The sequence below is a fragment of the Conger conger genome, chromosome 7, assembly GCF_963514075.1.
Source record: "Conger conger chromosome 7, fConCon1.1, whole genome shotgun sequence".
Taxonomy (NCBI): Eukaryota; Metazoa; Chordata; class Actinopteri; order Anguilliformes; family Congridae; genus Conger; species Conger conger.
In genome coordinates, this window is record NC_083766.1 from 22190982 (window position 1) to 22210337 (window position 19356).

The 19356-nt window shown below is 44.9% G+C and overlaps 1 protein-coding gene across 1 annotated transcript in view; it reads right to left on the bottom strand.

Annotated features, from left to right (window-relative positions):
- Positions 1-19356, bottom strand: part of LOC133132672 (A disintegrin and metalloproteinase with thrombospondin motifs 2-like) — a 65471-nt gene that overhangs the window by 14535 nt on the left and 31580 nt on the right. The window contains exons 4-10 of the mRNA XM_061248304.1: positions 10083-10288; positions 5089-5172; positions 2891-3047; positions 2396-2501; positions 1970-2113; positions 1027-1159; positions 178-291 (exon numbers count right to left, since the gene is read on the bottom strand). Of these exons, the coding sequence (XP_061104288.1) occupies positions 178-291; positions 1027-1159; positions 1970-2113; positions 2396-2501; positions 2891-3047; positions 5089-5172; positions 10083-10288 (944 nt within the window). The remainder of the gene's footprint in view (positions 1-177; positions 292-1026; positions 1160-1969; positions 2114-2395; positions 2502-2890; positions 3048-5088; positions 5173-10082; positions 10289-19356) is intronic.

The window sequence follows — 19356 nt, forward strand, 5'->3', positions numbered from 1 at the left end:
ATATGTGTGTATATGCCTGCATGTGTTTATGTGTGTGTGTGTGTGTGTGTGTGTGTACATGCCTGTATGCGTTTATGTGTGTACATGTGTGTATATGCCTGCATATGTTTATGTGTGTGTGTGTGTGTACGTGCCTGCATGTGCTTGTGTGTATATACGTGTCAGAGGCCATCTTACCCTTCCCGGTGCACACATGGTGCCGTCGATAGGCGGGCCCTTCTTGGTCTTGCAGAAGAAGGGGTTCTCAGGATGGCTGCACCACAGCTGTTTGCAGGGATCGAAGGTGCTGTACTGGAGGAAACAGAGTCACTCTCATTCACACACAGCTGTGTGCAGAGTCACTCTCATTCACACACAGCTGTGTGCAGAGTCACTCTCATTCACACACAGCTGTGTGCAGTCACTCTCATTCACACACAGCTGTTTACAGAGTCACTCTCATTCACACACAGCTGTTTACAGAGTCACTTTCATTCACACACAGCTGTTTACAGAGTCACTCTCATTCAGACACAGCTGTTTACAGAGTCACTCTCATTCAGACACAGCTGTTTACAGAGTTACTCTCATTGAGACACAGCTGTTTACAGAGTCACTCTCATTCACACACAGCTGTGTGCAGAGTCTCATTCAGACACAGAGCTCAGCACAGTTCTGCCATCCTGGATACCCAGAGCATCGCTGTAACAGACTGTCTTATTTTAATTTGTTTTAGTAGGTTACAGAGCAGAAGAAACACTGGAGCTGACCATCTGAAAGAGTGTAAGGACTGATCTGTAGAAGAGTGCTCAGTCCTGGGCCTCCTGCCAAGGACATTGGAAACAGGAAGAGGGATACATGATTAGTGTTCAGATGGGAAGCATCAGATCTGGAAAACCTATAAAATCTGTGCATTTACAACCATCGTTTATTTTTCCATCCCACAAATGGCAGGTATTCTGTAGAAGTGGGAGCATGTGTGGAAGGGTCCAAAAATCAGAAGAGTGTGTGTGTGGGGGGGGGATGTTAGGGGAATGTAGCACTCACCGCCGTACACATCATGTATCCGATGCCGAAGTCGAAGCGACACTGCTCGTTCATGGAGTAGTGGATCCCTGGTAACCGAGGCAACAAGGGCCAGTCATGGTCGAAGGGGTCATCCCGGAGACAGTCGTAGGAGCTGCAATGGGAAACAAGGCCCAAAACCTCACTGCCACCACCCTAACCCATAATAACACCACACATCAGCTTACCAATCCGTCGCTGACTTCAGTAATAGCAGGAAACACCCCTCATCAACTCACCAAAACCCTCATTAACACCACCCAACCCCTCATTAACGCCACCCAACCTCTTCCGAACACCACCCAAACCCTCATTAACACCACCCAACCTCTTCCTAACACCACACAACCCCTCATAAACACCACCCAACCCTCATTAACACCACCCAACCTCTTCCTAACACCACCCAAACCCTCATTAACACCACCCAACCTCTTCCTAACACCACCCAGCCCCTCATTAACACCACCCAACCTCTTCCTAACACCACACAACCCCTCATTAACCCCCACCTAAACCCTGGCTAAGACCACCCAACCCCTCATTAACACTACCCAACCTCTTCCTAACACCACACAACCCTCATTAACACCACCCAACCTCTTCCCAACACCACACAACCCCTCATTAACACCACCCAACCTCTTCCTAACACCACACAACCCCTCATTAACCCCCACCTAAACCCTCGCTAAGACCACCCAACCCCTCACTAACACTATCTGTACATCTAAATAACAGTAGAAACGTTTTAAGAAGCAAGGACATTCTATTTGACTAATTCACACTTTCTTGGTTTCCCCGTCTTCACTTTTCCTAGAAGGGTGGAGCTAGAAGTAGAAGAAATAGCAAGAAAAAGACAGAATTGAAGTGATTGCAGTGAGGCCGCAGTGAGGCCGCAGTGAGGGCGCAGTGTCAGACTCACTGCAGGTAGCGGCTGAGCTCCTGCCGGCTGCAGCGGGACCAGTGGAACCGGTGGAAGGCGGCCTGCACCAGCGGGGCCATGATGCTCCCCAAGGGCACCTCGTCTCCACAGCGGTTCCCCTGCCCGTCGTGCTCCATGCCCAGCCTGCGGGGCGAGACAGCAGGCCGTCATTACCCCGGGAGCCCCTCCGCCTGTGTGTGTACGTGTGTGTGTGTGTGCGTGTGTGTGCGTGTGTGCCTGTGTGTGTGTGTGTGTGTGTGTGTGTGTGTGTGCGTGTGTGTGCGTGTTTGTGTGTGTGTGCCTGTGTGTGTGTGTGTGTGTGTGTGCGGGTGTGTGCGTGTGCCTGTGTGTATGTGTGTATGTGCGTGTGTGTGCGTGTGTGTGTGTGTGCGTGTATGTGTGCGTGTGTGTGTCAGGGCTACGCACACGTGTCCGGTCTCGTGCGCGACCACAAACGCAGAGGAGAATCCGTCTTCGTGGTTCAGGGTGCAGCTGCGGACGGGGTGGCACATTCCCGTCACCGGGGCATAACCTGGGCAACATGGAACAAACATAGTTTTACTCAATATCTACAACTTTATTTCTCACAAACATCACGATTCAAAAACAGACTTGCACTTGAAATTCATATCTGTTCTCCTCTATAGGTGTAAGACCTAAGATAATTAATGAAAAAGTATACTAATACTCAGCGTGTGTGTGAGTGTATGTGCGTTTGAGTCTGTGTGTGTGTGTGTGCGTGTGATTGTGTGTGTGTATGCGTGTGTGCGTGTGTGTGTGTGTGTGTGTGTGTGTGCGTGTGCGAGTGTATACGTGTATGTGTGTGTGCCTGTGTGTGCGTGTGTGAGCGTGTGTGTGCGCGTAAGCGTGTATGTGTGCGTGCGTGTATGTGTGTGTGCAGGTGTATGTGTGTGCGCTGACCCTGCATGCCAGTGGGACCAAACTCGCGGCGGGTGAGGAAGATGGCATGGTCGTGATGTTCGCCATCCCCATCATCCTGCTTCTGCTGCAGAAAGGCCCACCGACACACGTTCTCCAGACTCTGTGACGGGTTCCCCAGCTCTATCAGACTCGTCGACTGGGACAGGCAGGAAGGCAGAGAGACAGACAGGCAGAAAGGGGGTTCAGTTCGATACTCAGAGCAAGACAGGATTACAGCTACAAAACACACAGCTCCTGTCCTTACTGTACCCCATAAAGGAAATGCGTTTCTGCCCCATGCTGGCGGTCTTTAGTGGCTGTCAGCCACACAGCTGGTGGGACACAAACAACTCAAACCCCTGCACTGCTAGCACAATACTGTCAGACCTGGGCCCTGATCAGGAGGAGACCAAACAAGTCATCCAGAAAAACAAGACATATCTCAGGGAAATAAATATTCCTCTTTACCTTTAGACCCACCGCCATGGAACATCGCAATACATTTGTGTTTGTTTACCACCCAAGATTTGGTAAAATATATTTGACGACAAAATCTCAGGGCTTCCACCTTAATTGCAATTACAGAACCGAGAGCTGCCTTTTCAATTAGCAAAACACATTGAATTTACAATGAAGCAGCAAACAGTGAATTAATTCATGCCTCTATCAGTGGCATTAATTGCTGGATTAACAATCAGGAAAGTTTTAAACACAATCACATCCATTTACAGACGAACACAAACTCATGTATTAACCTTGCATCTATACATACATAGACGGACACACACGCACACACACACACACACACACACACTCATACAAGCGCACTTTCACCTGTTTTTGTGAGATCATGGTGATGGAGCTATGTCCAGGACATGGTGGACAAGTGTAAGAGAACTAAAAGGGAGATGCCCTACGCACTTCAAGCCAGCTAAATTCAAGAGAACTAAGTACAGTGGTGTGAAAAAGTCAAAGTCCTGACCTGAATCCTATTGAGATGCTGTGGCATGACTTTAAAAAGGCGGTTCATGCTCGAAAACCCTCCAATGTGGCTGAATTACAACAATTCTGCAAAGATGAGTGGGCCAAAATTCCTCCACAGCCCTGTAAGAGACTCATTGCAAGTTATCGCAAACGCTTGATTGCAGTTGTTGCTGCTAAGGGTGGCCCAACCAGTTATTAGGTTTAGGGGGCAATCACTTTTTCACACAATAATAAAACTTAATAATAAAAACCTTCATTTAAAAACTGCATTTTGTGTTTACTTGTGTTGTCTTTGACTAATATTTAAATTTGTTTGATGATCTGAAACATTTAAGTGTGACAAACATGCAAAAAAATAAGAAATCAGGAAGGGGGCAAACAATTTTTCACACCACTGTAGGTGCTCAACAGCCAGGGCAAGCAGAATACAGTACAGGACCCCAGGCAAATTTACTGGGATAAGCCTCCCTGTTCATTAAACAGTGTCTTTAGCTCTGAGCTCTGCTTCCTCCTGCGTTCCGTATTTCAGCGTAGTACCCGTGAATTTGTCCAGGTAAGGAGTAATTCACTATGAAAATCATTTCTGGGTAATGCAGCTGTTGTCATGGCAATCATGGATGATGGATAGGTGTGGCGAAGAGACCTGCCCCTCCCACTGATAGGTTCATTGGGAATATGTCTTGTCTTTATTCACTTTACAATCTGAAACATCTCAGGTGTCAGGTCAGGGTGACATGGCTGCTTCTGTTAACCTGCTCTCACTCAGCAGGTGAGAAACCTGTCACTGCAGAAACCAAGAGCTGATGGATAACAGAGCAGAATGGATAGCAGTGCCAAATATTTCCCATTTAATTGTGGTGTGTGGTCCTCAGGCAAGGGTCCCCTCAATGAAACATTTCTTGTCAAGCCCCTTAATGGTAAATGGCTGACATTTATATTGCGCCTTTATCCAAAGCACTCACCCATTCATACATGCACGCAGACATCAACGGCGATTGGCTGCCATGCAAGGCACCAACCAGCTCATCAGGAGCATTTGAGGGTTAGGTGTCTTGCGCGGGGACACTTTGACACACCCATGGCGGGATTGAACCAGCAACCCTCCGACTGCCTGACGACTGCTCTTACTGCCTGTGCCAATGTCGCCCTATGAAGGGGTTTGACAAGACACCTTCTGTATAAAACTCTCTTACACACAGCAAAGGTCCACTCACCTTCCCATAACTCAGCATGATCATCCGCACCAGAACCACATTGATCTGGGTCCCCAGTGAACTGTCCTGGTACACTTCATTCACCTGCACAAACACACACACAAACGGCTAAGAAAACTGCATCCAGTTCAACATTCAAACACAACGATTCAGGTGTAGGCAGCCCTGGAGGGCATTTCATGAAGCAGGATTACTGAGTTAGCCAGATAACTGCATTGAGTAAAACCCAGAACAGCTCCTTTTACTTCAGTCCATGTTCCAGATTTGGGAGGGCTCCAGAATTTTCTCAGTGCAGTTATCTAGCCAACTCAGTAATCCTGCTTCATTAAACATAGCCCTAGTTGGTTTTAATTGTTAGATTTTTTTCCCCCGGAATTTTATCTAAGGCAACATAAATCTGGTGTATTTGTTAATTATACTACAGGAACTTTTCTAAGGCAAAAGTATGAGCCAGACTACTTAAGCCATCAGCTTTCCGGTCGTGAGCCTGGTTCCACAGGCAAGACGAGAGCTAGCACACACGCGCTGCGTTTTTACACGTTGATAGAAGAGCGCGTGCTCCCTCTCGTCCCCACCGTGTCAGCTGGAACACAGTGAGGTGACAAAAAGTACGCAGAAGTAACTGTCACAGACGTGAGACTCCAGGACCTGTGGTGAGGTTCTGCTCACATAACAACACAGGGACAGAACAAATGTAAACACGGTGCATCGTGGGAGCTATCAAGCTGCGCTCAGACAGTGACGGTCTGTCTAAAGTAACGGTTAGCAGTTCTTTTTAACAGTGCCACTTCTCTGCCTGAATAATGAACATGAGATCTTTTACTAGGTGCTTCTATTAGTGCTTTTATTGCCATTTCCAGTTGAGTATGATACATCTGTGTGATAAAAGTGTCTGTTACTATGTTAACTATGCTATTTTGTTTTCTGGTTATTATTATTATTATTATTATTATTATTATTATTATTATTTATCCAGCCTGACTATAATAAAATAATAGTAGAACCTGACCTATACAGCAACTTTCATGCAAACAACTCACGGCACTTCACGATCCAGATGAAATTGTGCATGTTATGTTATTGTATACACTATTTTGAAAACTATTTTTGAATTCTAGTGGACAAACAGACTCTGCCTCTTTAAACCTTTCAACAGACCCATTTCCACAGACTGCACTGAAAAGACTCACATGCTGTGATCCATTCACACACTGGTGCCAAACAGCCAGCTAACTTGTTGTCAAATGGTGATACTGAGTTCATGCTTAGCACCAATGCATGAATAAGTCAGTCTGTCATCATCCTCTTTTGACAGACCTGGCTGCAGAAGCCCTCTCTCCTCCAGAATTCCTGCTGATTCCAGACACATCTGGACAGACGGGAGGGCTGGTTGCAGTTGTCTCCCACTCTAATCAGTACCTATGTTTTCATTTAGATGTCACATGCCATTTACTTCAGTACAGACAGGTCTTCCCAAGAGGCTTTTTTGCATGGAAAATTTTAATGTGCTTAGAGCAAGTTCCCCATGATGTGGAATAATAATACTAATACGAATGCTATAACTACTAGCCCTGATCTAACCCCACCACCCATCCAAACCGGCACAGCAGGGCCTCAGTAGGCTCCCGTGGACATAGGACATAGACCTGTCCACACCTGTGAAGCATTACTGTGCTGCACTGTCCCATCACTGAACTCCATCTCTTTATTTTATACCACAGGAGTCTCTCTCCTTCCTCTCTCCTTTCTGCTCACCCCACCCCCATCGAGGCTCGAAGACAGGCTGCTCTCCCTCTCTCTCTCCCTCTCTCTCCCTCCCTCCCTCTCTTCTTTCTCTCTTCTCTCTCCCTCTCACCCTCCCCCCGTCTCTCCTCTCTCTCTCTCTCTCCCCCTCTCTCTCTCCCTCTCTCTCTCTCCCTCTCCCCTCACTCTCTCTCCCTCTCTTCCCCTCTCTCTCTCTCTCCCTCTCTCCCCCTCTCTCTCTCCCTCTCCCCTCACTCTCTCTCCCTCTCTTCCCCTCTCTCTCTCTCTCCCTCTCTCCCCCCCCTCTCTCTCCCTCTCCCCGCTCTCTCTCTCCCTCTCTCCCCCTCTCTCTCTCTCCCGCTCTCTCTCTCCCTCTCCCCCCTCTCTCTCTCCCTCTCTCCCTCTCTTCTTTCTCTCTTCTCTCTCCCTCTCACCCTCCCTCTCTCCCCCTCTCTCTCTCCCTCTCTCTCTCTCCCTCTCCCCTCGCTCTCTCTCCCTCTCTCTCTCCCTCTCCCCCCTCTCTCTCCCTCTCTCTCCCTCCCTCCCTGTCTCTTCTTTCTCTCTTCTCTCTCCCTCTCACCCTCCCCCCCGTCTCTCCTCTCTCTCTCCCTCTCTCTCTCCCTCTCCCCTCGCTCTCTCTCTCTGGATGTGCAATGGACCCCTCATTAGCACAGGTGACTCTTGACTGTATTTCATTACTTAACGCAGTGCAGGGAGGAGATTAACGCGAGTCTCGGGGTCACGCAGTTGGAGAATCATTAGGACCACACCAAGGACACGGCAAGGTCACTCTGTCTCTCCCACGCTGAAGAGGAGATGAGAGGGGAGGGTGGGAAGGAATAAAGCGATCAGCCCCAACAGCTGTACTGTATGTAGCAGCCATCTCACCACAGAGAAAATTAGGTTTCAGGTTGTATACACTCTCAGAAAAAATGGTTCTTTGGATAGTCTCCATAGATTAACCCCTTTTCAGTTCTTTACGGAACCGTCTATCATAGGTGTGAAGTGTGAAATCTACCGACAAAAAAAACCTTCTTAAGTTCTTAAGTTATTAAATAAACCTCAAGTTTTTAAATACAAAGCACTGGACCAAAGCACTGGACCAGGGGTTCCACAAAGCAGGATTACTGAGTTAGCTGGATAACTGCACTGAGTAAAACCCTGAATTCTCTCAAATCTGGAACATGGACTGAAGTAAAAGCAGCTGTTCTGGGTTTTACTCCGTGCAGATATCCAGATAAGTCAGTAATCCTGCTTTGTGGAACAGTTTGCGGGTTGACAGTTTATTTTCAGTGAAGATTCAATTAATTCTCAATCCCTCAATGCTTCAGACCACTGAGGGTGGAAGAGGTCTCAGAAGTGAAGGGAGAAAGAGAGAGAGAGAGAGAGAGAGAGAGAAAGAGAGAGAGAGGAGAAAGAAAGAAAAAGAGAGAGGGAAATAAAAATGGGTCACTCAGATGGATACTCCTTTTTAGCATTCCTCCTGCATCTGTTTATCTTTTCCACCTGCTGTAATACACAGTTATGTGAGATTTTTTTTATTTTTCATGTCAACTCCTTGAGAAGCGAGCCGGGTGTGTGGGAGTGTGACTCGCCGTGTGTTCATTCATCTCCTTTTTATTCTGACTTTCCTTTTTCTAAACAATGTTTTTCCCTCTTCTCCTCCTCTCTTCTCTTTCTTCTCCTCAGTTTGGAGGCACCGCTTGTTGCTGCTGCTGTCACCGCTCCGCCTGAAGGGCGTTCACACCTCCTGTGCCCTTTTATTTCAGCGTTCAGGCTGCGCGCCGCGCTCGGAGGAGTGTCCGCAGCCACAGAGAGTCGCAGCCCAGCCACAGCCACAGCGAGACACAGCCACTGAGAGGAGAACAGGCTGACTGTGGGAGTCTGGGATGTCGCTCAGCGGAAAATTTTTTTTTTTTTTTTTCAAAGAAACCATAAAGCAACGTATTTACATAATAGAATAGATTACATTACAGTTATTTATCTGATGTGTTTATCCGAGGCGACTTACAGTTGATTAGACTAAACAGGGGACAAACCCCCCGTGTGCGGTTACGGTAAGGGCCTTCTCCAAGGGCCCAACAGCAGCACTGTCACTGTGGCTACACCGGGGCTTGAAGCACCAGCCTTCCAGGTCCCAGTCAAGCACCTTAGCCACTAGGCTATAGGCTGCCCCTATGGAAAATTGACATAGTGGCCAGGTTATGCTGTTCACGCGGCATTTTGATGCAGGCCCAAGATCTAGGAAAGTGGGAAACTAGGAACAGCTGCTACAGGAGAGCAGACGGTGTGCTAGTCCTCAGTAACGTGGAGATCCTGGCCTTGGACCTGTCAGGAATTCATTAGAGGCTCAGTCCTGCATGAGAAAACTCAGAACATAAATCTTTCACACTCCTGCTTAACAGACCTTGGCCCCGGGTGAGGGAGGGAGGAGAGAGAGAGCAGGAGGAGAGAGAGAGAGAGAGATAAAGAGAGAGGGAGCGGGAGTGAGAGATCACAATAATACATTTAATCAAAAATATTTAATAGTTAATAATGTTATATTACTGATATGTATGCTGTTATTGTTGTTGCTGTTTTTTGGATTGTTACTGATTGATTCTTGTTATCACAATGATTTTGCAATATGTTTTCTGAAATATATATGAATTTGAATTTGAGAGGGAGAGAAGGACCACAATATACAGGACACATAATAATAAATGGAATCAAATAATAATATTTAACAGTAAATAACGTTACGCTATATTACTACAATTTGTGCCGTTATTGTTGTTGCTGTTCTTTCCATTGTTACTGATTGATTGTTGAGAGAGGGAGCGAGAGAGAGAGTGAGAGAGAGACAGACAGAGGGAGAGAGAGAGTGAGATAGATAGATACTTTATTCATCCCGAGGGAAATTTTAGGCATCCAGTAGCTTATACATACACACATATACACACATATATCACACACATAAAGATAAAAAATAAGGTGCTATGGTAAAAATAAAAGTAAAAGTAAGGTGCTATGCTAAAAATAAGGTGCTATGTTAAATTGTGTGCAATGGTGGTAGTGCAAAAGTACAAAGAGACAGACAGAGGGAGCGAGAGAGAGTGAGAGAGAGACAGACAGAGGGAGAGAGAGAGCAGGTACTGTAAGTAGTGCGGTGATGGTCTTGGCCACACACTAAGCAGGCTCCCTGGGAAACACTTTTATGGGGTAATGACTTGTACTCTGTGGTGTAGGGACACCTGCTCAGGGAGACTTACGATGTTCATGAGGGTGAGCAGGTACCTCTGGACACTCTCCTTCCCGTGGAACTGAACCACGGAGTAGTCCACCCCCAGCAGCACCTCCATGCTGTAGAGCTGGTCCTTGGCCTGCCTGCGGACCCTCTGCGGCCGGGTCCTGTTCAGACTCCCCTCCACGCCCCGGAACAGCGTCTGCAGGTCCGTCAGTCCGTCCAGGGCTGGGTCTGCCAGGGGGAGACATGGATTACTGCCAACGCCCCAGCTGCTCAGAGGTTTACCCCACAGACACTGACACACAGAGGTTTACCCCACGGACACTGACACACAGAGGTTTACCCCACAGACACTGACACACAGAGGTTTACCCCACAGACACTGACACATAGAGGTTTACCCCACAAACACTGACACACAGAGGTTTAGCCCACATACACTGACACACAGAGGTTTAGCCCACATACACTGACACACAGAGGTTTAGCCCACAGGCACTGGGGAGAGTCGCAGCTCTGACTGGGTTTCCACTCACAGGTTTCCACCACAGGGTAAGAGTAATACCAGAACTGGTGGGCGGGTGTGTACACTTTCAAAAATAAAGTGACAGTGGAGGTACATTTTTGTCAAAGATCTAATTTCCCAAATGTACCCTGCAAGTACAGTAATGTTGTCCTCTTTGGGTAAAAATTAGTAAATTTTCCAAACAAAAAGAATTATTCCATATTGCTGGCTGTGGGTACAGTTTCATGTACCTATAGTGTACCAGCCCAGAGACACTTTTTATACCTTTATTTCTGAGAGTGTGCATATTCTGTGTAAATATGAACCATTTCTGTGTGTTCATTTCTATTGATTTCTCTGGCTAAATTAGCTAATTGGCTGTACACACGAACATTGGTTCACTCGTAAATTTCATATCTGAACTGTCTTCGGCTGTCAGTCATGTGCTTGTCAAAAAATGTCGCTAAAATGTGAGACGGCATAAATGTTAAGGCTAATTAAGTAATTAAGGCCAGAATTTGTCCCTCATCGTCCACCTCTGGGTTATCATGTCACAGTAATGCGACTTGTTCATCAGTCCTAAGTCCTAAGAACACATGGAAGGCAGGATGTTGAGGCTTTCACAGAGCACAGTTTATAACGGGATTAACAGCCACAAAGGATTGTTTTCAGGTTGATTTCTGTCAGTTATTTTCAGAGCCTTCCCCTCTCTCTCCTCTCATAAACAGGAGCGATCGTTCTCGGGGAGCGTGGGGTAGGGCGTGGGAGGTTCCCCGCTGGGATTGTGTCCCGTCTCTGTCAGCTGGGCCATCCATCACTAAGTTCTCCCGCAACGTTGCCCTGGCAACCTGTTCTCCTGCGAACCAACAGAAGAGAGGCATTGTCTCCCGCAGGTAACACGTCGAGAAAAACAATAACCGCGTGGCAACTGGTGACCGAGTCGAAACTGTAAAAACACGTTTTAGCAATCTAAGCCTGGAAAGTATTTCTAAGTGAAATAATATGTTTACAATTCCCATATTTCTGTTCCTGACATGGGAAATGCATTGATAAGGAATTTTACTTTTGTATTCATAGTATTCATTCATATTCATTCCATTTACACCAGGGACTGTGATTGCACGCTACCTGCAACCCCCCCAAAGATGAATCTGAGAGCGTAGCTTTCCTGATTATCCACAGGTGACAATCGCATTGTCTACATAAGTCTGGATGTCCCATAGGGCAGGTGGAAAGAAATGACTAAAGCAGCTCACCTTCTAATACTGCAGTCAATTTTCTGTTTCCTTTCCAATGTAAGTGGGGATTGTACAGCCTTCGCAGTATTTACACTGTGTCCTTTTGGAATTTGTACAAATGTCCTCAAACATTTTGTTGTTTTGTAGGCCTACATCATCCCAGAAGCATAATCGATTAATTTGGGAGTTATTTGGGAGCATTAAAATATATACAGTATATGGCAAATATATTATGACAAACGGTATATTATATGTACTGAAGTGCACGAAAGATGTTCCCTAATCGCTATCTTTTTAATATTACACTCAGAAATAAAGTGCCTAAAGTGCCTAAAAAGGTTGAATGTGTTACTGGCCCAGTGACAAATGCTTGTCACTGGGGCAGTAACCTATAGGTTTATAAAATTGTACCCCTAGCCAGCATCTATAACACATTTTCTTAATTGGAAAATGGGATTTGCAAGAAAGTCTTCTATCCCGTCGGCTTCAGGGATCCAGAAACGGGGCCTTTTCCCCCTTCGCCGTTGTTTAAAAATCCTGAGTTTAAAAAAAGACTCAGTGAGGAAAGGGCTGTGTGGCTGGAACTTTCCGGAAGCTCTGTGAGTAGGACGGCTGAGAACAGGCCTGCAGGGGTCCACCACACCTGTGCAGGAGGTGCGTGAGAAGGACTCACGTGTCCGGGAAGAAGCCAGCTCGCCCCTCTCCACACCCCCACACCCCCCATGACTCTCCCCCATCCATCACAACCTCAAGTTTCCCCAGAAACCGGAGGTGCACTGTGCCCCCCTGCCGAAAGTGGCTATGGGCCAGCCGGTCCTCTTGCGAGGAAGAGAGTGATTAATTATATGTTTTCTCGGACCGTCATTCATAAGGTCTGTGTTAAAAAACAGAAGTATGTTGTGTAAGTTGCTCTGCATACAGGCATATGTACAGAAAATAAATCCATATCAAGCACTTGTATGCACTGAACATTCAGAACCTGAACTCTCTTAATCTCCATGAGCAGGCCTCACTGACAGACAGAACAATAAACACCCCAACAAAATCTTAGCTGATCAATTAGTGATGAACAGTATCGTCACTCAAAGACAAATACTGTACTGATATGTACTAAATATGCATCGTTGTGTGGGTTTTCCATGGTGACAGTGAAACTTCATTTTGCCACTGAGTTGAAACCAAGGCAACTGAGACAAGCAAAAAATGAAAAACGTACACAGTAGGAGGCTCCACAGAAGGTAAGGAGCTTAAGGGGTGAAGGTGAGATGTGCACCTGGCTGAGGTTACTCCGTCACTGACCCTCACACTGTCTAAGTGTTTTAGATTTGTATTGAGATTTATAATGCTAATTAAGTAGAAAATATTTGCTTGTTTTAAGTTACTGTGTGCTTGACAAGTGAAATTTTCATACCCCATTGGCAAATCTTGAAAAAACTCAAACTGTCTCAATTGGCAATATTTCTTGTCCAATTTAGCTAAAACGTTGTAGAAATAAAATGTGTAAATATATAAAAATACTAAAATACTTGTTGTGATTGCATGGCCACTGGTCTGGCACAAGGGTGGTATTTTGGAAACTCAATCCTCAGACCGTGTGTATTTTGGTGCGAATGCCAGGCTGAGGAGTCAAGCCGCATCATCCCGCTAATTCCCACCCAAAATGCCCTGCCCCAGCTCACCAGCAGGATCTTCCACCTCCTGTGCTCTTCCAATCCCCTTCCGAAGCCCACTTCCCACAGTCCTGCTGCACAGACCCTGTTACATAACTCACATAGCTCACATCTGAATTATGCCTTCAGTTGGGCCTTCACTACAAATAACCCTTCATTTAAGCTGTTGGTTGTTTATTCTGTTCAGCTACCGTGCACAAGGCCGACAGATTTATAGAAAACAGGAAGAAGGTCACTTCACCTTGACTGCAAAAAAATAAAAATAAGTCTAATATTTAGGCCGAAAATTGTATTTGTATCACCTTTTTTTGTAAAAATAAGACCTACGTGTTGCCAATGAGGGTCAGAAATTACTTTAAAAAAATATGCGTTTTTGTCTTATATTTAGACTAAAAATCTTATTTGTATTACCAATTAGAAATGATACTAAAATATGTATTACAAATTACAAATACTACAAAAAGATTGCTAATGAGGTGAGACAGTTGGTTCAATTTCAAGATCTGTCCAAGGGGGTGAGAAATTTCTCTTGACAAGCAAAAAGTAACTTTAAAAAAGTTAATAATATTTTACAGTCTCATTAAAACACTTGTCATTAAGACAGACTTTTTTTGCAGTGTGGTCATACGTCTCGAGTTGATAATTCATCTGTGTTCATAGTCAAGAGCATCACTGCATTCTGTATCCTCACCAAATGACTTTGAGCACAATTCTCGACTGAGACGAACAAGAAACAGACAACGACGTACAAACTGTGTGTTTTTTTTCCTGTTCTTCAATATTTTGGCCTATAAATAAAGGATATAGATGAGGGGTCACACAGAGGTCAACAGATATTGAGCGAGAGAGGGATATAGGATTCCAACCTTAACCCTTGGCCTCAGTGTATCAACGTTGGTGGATGTTAGTTGGTGGATGTTAATTTCGTCCTTTTTTGTTGAAGCGTACAATCACAAAAAATATTTAGAATAAGTTTTCATTACACACAGCACACAACATGTATCCAAACTTGCATAATTGTATATAAAGATGTGTCCGAAGCACATGAGAAGCTCAGTATTTTCTGAATGCTCTGTTGTTGTTGTAAAGCTACATAGAAAATGAGTTTTGGTGGGGGTGTGGGTAAGTAGGGCTTGAATAGGGCACATTCTTATTACTGGTCATTTTTTAATTAAGATGCAATGCTCTCTCCCAAAGCATAGCTTTGTAGGTCTTAACCTGTGCATCAATAACTCAAGAGAGGTGGAGAGCAAGAGACATACTTTACATAAACAACTTGAGCCTGAGTGATACATACCCCCGATTACACAAATCAGCACTACACTTGGTGGTACACATACACTTGTTAGAATGTACTACAACACTTTGTAGTAAATGGTTGGCATTTATATAGCACCTTTATCCAAAGCGCTGTACAATTGATGTTTCTCATTCACCCACTCACGCACACAACGGCAATTGGCTGCCATGCAAGGCAGCTGTCAGGAGCATTTGGGAGTTAGGTGGACACTTCAACACACCTAGGGTGGGATCAAACCGGCAACCCTCCGACTGCCAGACGACTGCTCTGACTGCACGAGCCAATTTTGTCCCTATGTGTAGTACATGTTTATTCCATTTTTGAACAAACATATAGTATGTACATAAGTTAAGTATATCAAGTATCAAGTATATGTTTGGCATGTTACATTATATGATATTCAATAATTTAGAGCAGGGTTGCCCAAACCTGTTCCTGGAGATCTACCATCCTGTAAGTTTTCACTCCAACCCCAAAAAAGCACACCTCATTCAACAGCTAGAGATCTGCTAATGAGTAGAATCAGGTGTGCCAAATTAGGGCTGAAATGAACAGCTCCAGGACGGTAGACCTCCAGGAACTGGGTTGGGCAGCTGTGATTTAGATGGTTGTTGGCTTGGGGAGTTGATGGCACCTGCGGTGCAGCAGATCAGCTTTGGATTCTAAGTGAGCCGTTGGCGACAACACTAGGAGCACGGAGGTCAAAGGTGGTGGTCCAAGGTAAGAATGACTGTTTCATACAGTGCATACGAGCTGTGTGAGGGACAAGCATATCAGCTCAGTGAAGAACCAAGGGATGTCATTCAAAGTCTTGGGAGGTTGAGGGTGGTAGTTGGGAATGGAGGAGTTAAGCAGAATGTTACATTAGCGCCACATTCAACCATAAATCAGTCAGGAAGGTTTTAACATCTCTTGACTGGTGTAACATACAGTACAGATGGTCGGTTTGGGAATGGGCCAGGATTGAGCTCACAGGTCAGAGATCAGAGAGTTATAACTGTGACACTTCTGTGGTCTGTCGAGTGGTGAAAAAGGTCAGATTCTTCCCTTTTTTTTATATATTTTATTTCCTTCCCAAACCGAAATAGCACAAGAATGGCTGTCAGAATCCAGAACAAAATCTGGCACCCTTACTAACGAAGACCTGACATGTTGAAATGTTAACAGTTGCACGGTGAAATAAAAATATCACTTGGACCACAATTAAGTGTAGGAGTTTTCACTTTGGATCTGCTAATGTGTCATTTTGAACCGTATGCCAAGACGTGCTTGCATATGCTTGTTCTCTCACAAGACTTTTTCTCCCTACTTTTGCACAATATTCCAGCCAGAATCTGGATCATTTAAACTGTAATTGATCACTAACGTGCTCTGAGCAGGTATGAAACTCCTGTTCCCTGTCAAGAACAAGATACAACTTGCCAACGTGACGCACCATTGGCCAGGGGTTTTGGCCCCATGAAAAGATCCCACATTGGGCCCCACCACTCCATCCCAACACTCTCAGAGGAAAGTGCCTAAAAAGGTATGAATGCTCGTCACTGGGCGGTGCCCTGTAGGTACATAAAATTGTACCCCTAGCCAGCAATATATGAGTCATTTGTACCTTTTTTACTTGGGAAAGGTACTCACTAGTACCCAGTCATTATTGTACTTTCAGGGTACATTTCGAAAATATGTTCCATAAAGCACAAAAAATGTTCTACTATTTCTGAGAGTGAGTATAATGATTGCCCTTTTTTTGGTACAGGGCAAATGAACATGGTCCAGGGCAAATGAACATTGAACATCAGGTTGGTCGCTAATCAGGGTCTGAACTCAGATTCTTTAAAAGCCCATTCCTCCTCATCTCCTCGTCTGTCTTGGACCCTGAAGGGGTTGAGGAGCTGCCATGAGAGCGAATATTCAAATCCAGTAGAGGACCCTGGGATACATCATTTGTCGCAGCAATGTCATCTATAAATAACTAAGTCCCACATCACTTTCCTGTGAACAAGTAACTGAAGGGATGTCAGAACAAGTGTGCATAAGTTTGAGTGACCGTAGACACAATTTGCATGTACAGTATCGCAATGACAGCCACTCTCAGTGCTATGACTAATAATAATAATAATAATAATAATTTGAACAAATATGTTCAAACTTTATAAATTATTCATTAACTTTATAAAAAAAGTGCTTAATTGATTCAATTAATCACTGAATACAGCTGTATTTGTTACAGTACATCTTTTACACTGTTTGTATAATGTGATTGCTGCAAAGTGGTATTCAATACCTAAAGTTTGCATGTTGCATGATATTTTATCTGATGCTTTTATCCAAAGCGTCTTACAGTTGATTAGACTAAGCAGGGAGCAATCTCCCCTGGATCAATATGGCCTTGCTCAAGGGCCAAACAGCTGTGCAGATCTTATTGTGGCTACACCGGAGACTGAACCGCCAACCTTGTGGGTCCCAGTCATGGACCTTAACCACTACGCTACAGGCTGCCCTCTGCCCCTTAAAGTATGTTAAGTTAAAGCGCTTCAGGTTTTAACATCGCACATGAATGATGTAGATTCTAAAAATTATTCTGGCATGAGCCGAGGACACCCGAATCCTCCAAAGCCCGGACATCAACCCTCATTTCTCTATCCTGTCCTGTTTCCGTCTGATTGGTTCAGAAGGAGTCAGGAATTGGAAAGAAACAAGGAAATATGACAAAGAATGATATGCAGCCCGACTGCCGCTTTCACTTTGTATGCGCTGAGCGTCTTTAGCAGATTCAGACGCATTCCTTCCCCTGCATACCTTCCCCACGCTATCAAAGGGATTCCTGCGCGATGCTAAAAATGACAGATTATGCTAGTTTATGCAGTGCAGTGAGCGTCACTGCAAAAGCTTTTAAAAATTGCCTTTAAAAGGGGCTTTGGAAAAAGCCTGTCACATAACCCCTTCCCCCACCCAGAGTTGAGCTTCAGCTTAAATGAGTCCCAGAATCTGTAGGTGGATAGGTTAGTGGCGTGTTAGTGGCCATCTTACTGTTTAAAGTGATGCCTTAACCCCACATTGTTTCAAGGGGGATTGCCCCCTGCTTAGTCTAATGAACTATAAGTTGCCTTGGATAAAAGAAATAGCTAAAGAATATGTTATTAGTATATTATTAAGTACAGGGTGGGGGGGGGGGCATGGTAGGGGGTAATGACAAGAGGAAAAGGACTAAAATTAAACGAGTTTCTCCCTTTTTTGAGTCCAGGCACCAACCCCATACAGCCCACTGATGTGACATTTTACCCCATACAGCCTACTGATGTGACATTTCACCCCTGTCCCTTGGCAGCCCTTTCTGTTACTTTAAAACGTCAGGAGGACGGCGGTAAAATTTCAATCCCCAACAATACAGCTGTCACGGTTTGAAAAAGAATTAAAGTAGTGCGCTTGGAAGCATATTTGATGGCCGATACTTTGTGCTTAATACAAACTGGGTTCATTCCAGGCCTGACGTGAACCCCGGTCTATTCTGGACGCAGCTCTCAGTTCCACTGCCAGCCTGAATGCAGAAATAATGGGATCTCGGGGAAGGAGGAAGCATCAAGTGGACCTGAGTCCTATCAACAGATCCAACAAAAATACCTGAGAGGCGTCTGCCCTTACGACCGGAGCGGAGAGAGGTGGCCACACACACGACTGATAGAAAGCACAGAACAGTCTACTACCTTTCCTCCCGCACACCACAGAATAACACACAGCTCGGTGTGATGTTGCAGTCTAGCAGGTATGTCTGTGGTTGGGTTTGATTCACTGCAAGACTGAGACCGTCTTCTGCTGGTTTACTTTGGTCAAAATGTTGCTTTGACAGTTTGGGCCAGATGTGCTAAGCCTTTTGAAACGATTTTCAGGTGCATGTGAGGAATTCTGTCCAGGGAACATGCGTCGTATGTATCAAACTAGTGCACAGGGCCAGAACCGCAGTATGTGTGTGATCTAGGCGAGTCATTGCAAGATGTGCTTCTGTCCTTAATGCATACAGTATGCATGTAAGGGTGGATCACACAAAAATAAAGGGTGGATATATAATAAGTGTGGCTGGTTATGTATTCAACTGAATTGACAAAAGTTTGCACAATTACTGAGGGTTGAATTGTGCCCAACATTTCTGTGCCTCTAAAGAGCAGCTGTAAACCGAAGCAAATGGCAGAGAACAGATCTAGGCTTCGAACATGATCTGGAATAATATTTACAACAACCCCAGAAGAAATCATACGGCTTATTAATAGTAAATATTAATGAAATTACTATAAATAATTAGAACAAAATTTGTTTGCAGGATCAGTGTAAAGAACTTATCTTCTCAAGTTCATTTAACTTAAAATTTGAAGGTAGGCCGGACACAAGCCTAACATTTTTAAACTGAAACAAGAAGTTTTTTTTACCATGTAAAACTATGAACAGGGGAAACACACACGTTGAAGTGTAGTACATGTCTCAATTGAAGTTCAGTTAGCTTGGTGTTCTTTGCAGAACGGCAAAAAGCCCTATTGTAACCCGCAACCAGCAAACAATACAACACTGGTTCTCCTAACACACTCTCCTGTAAATAGTAT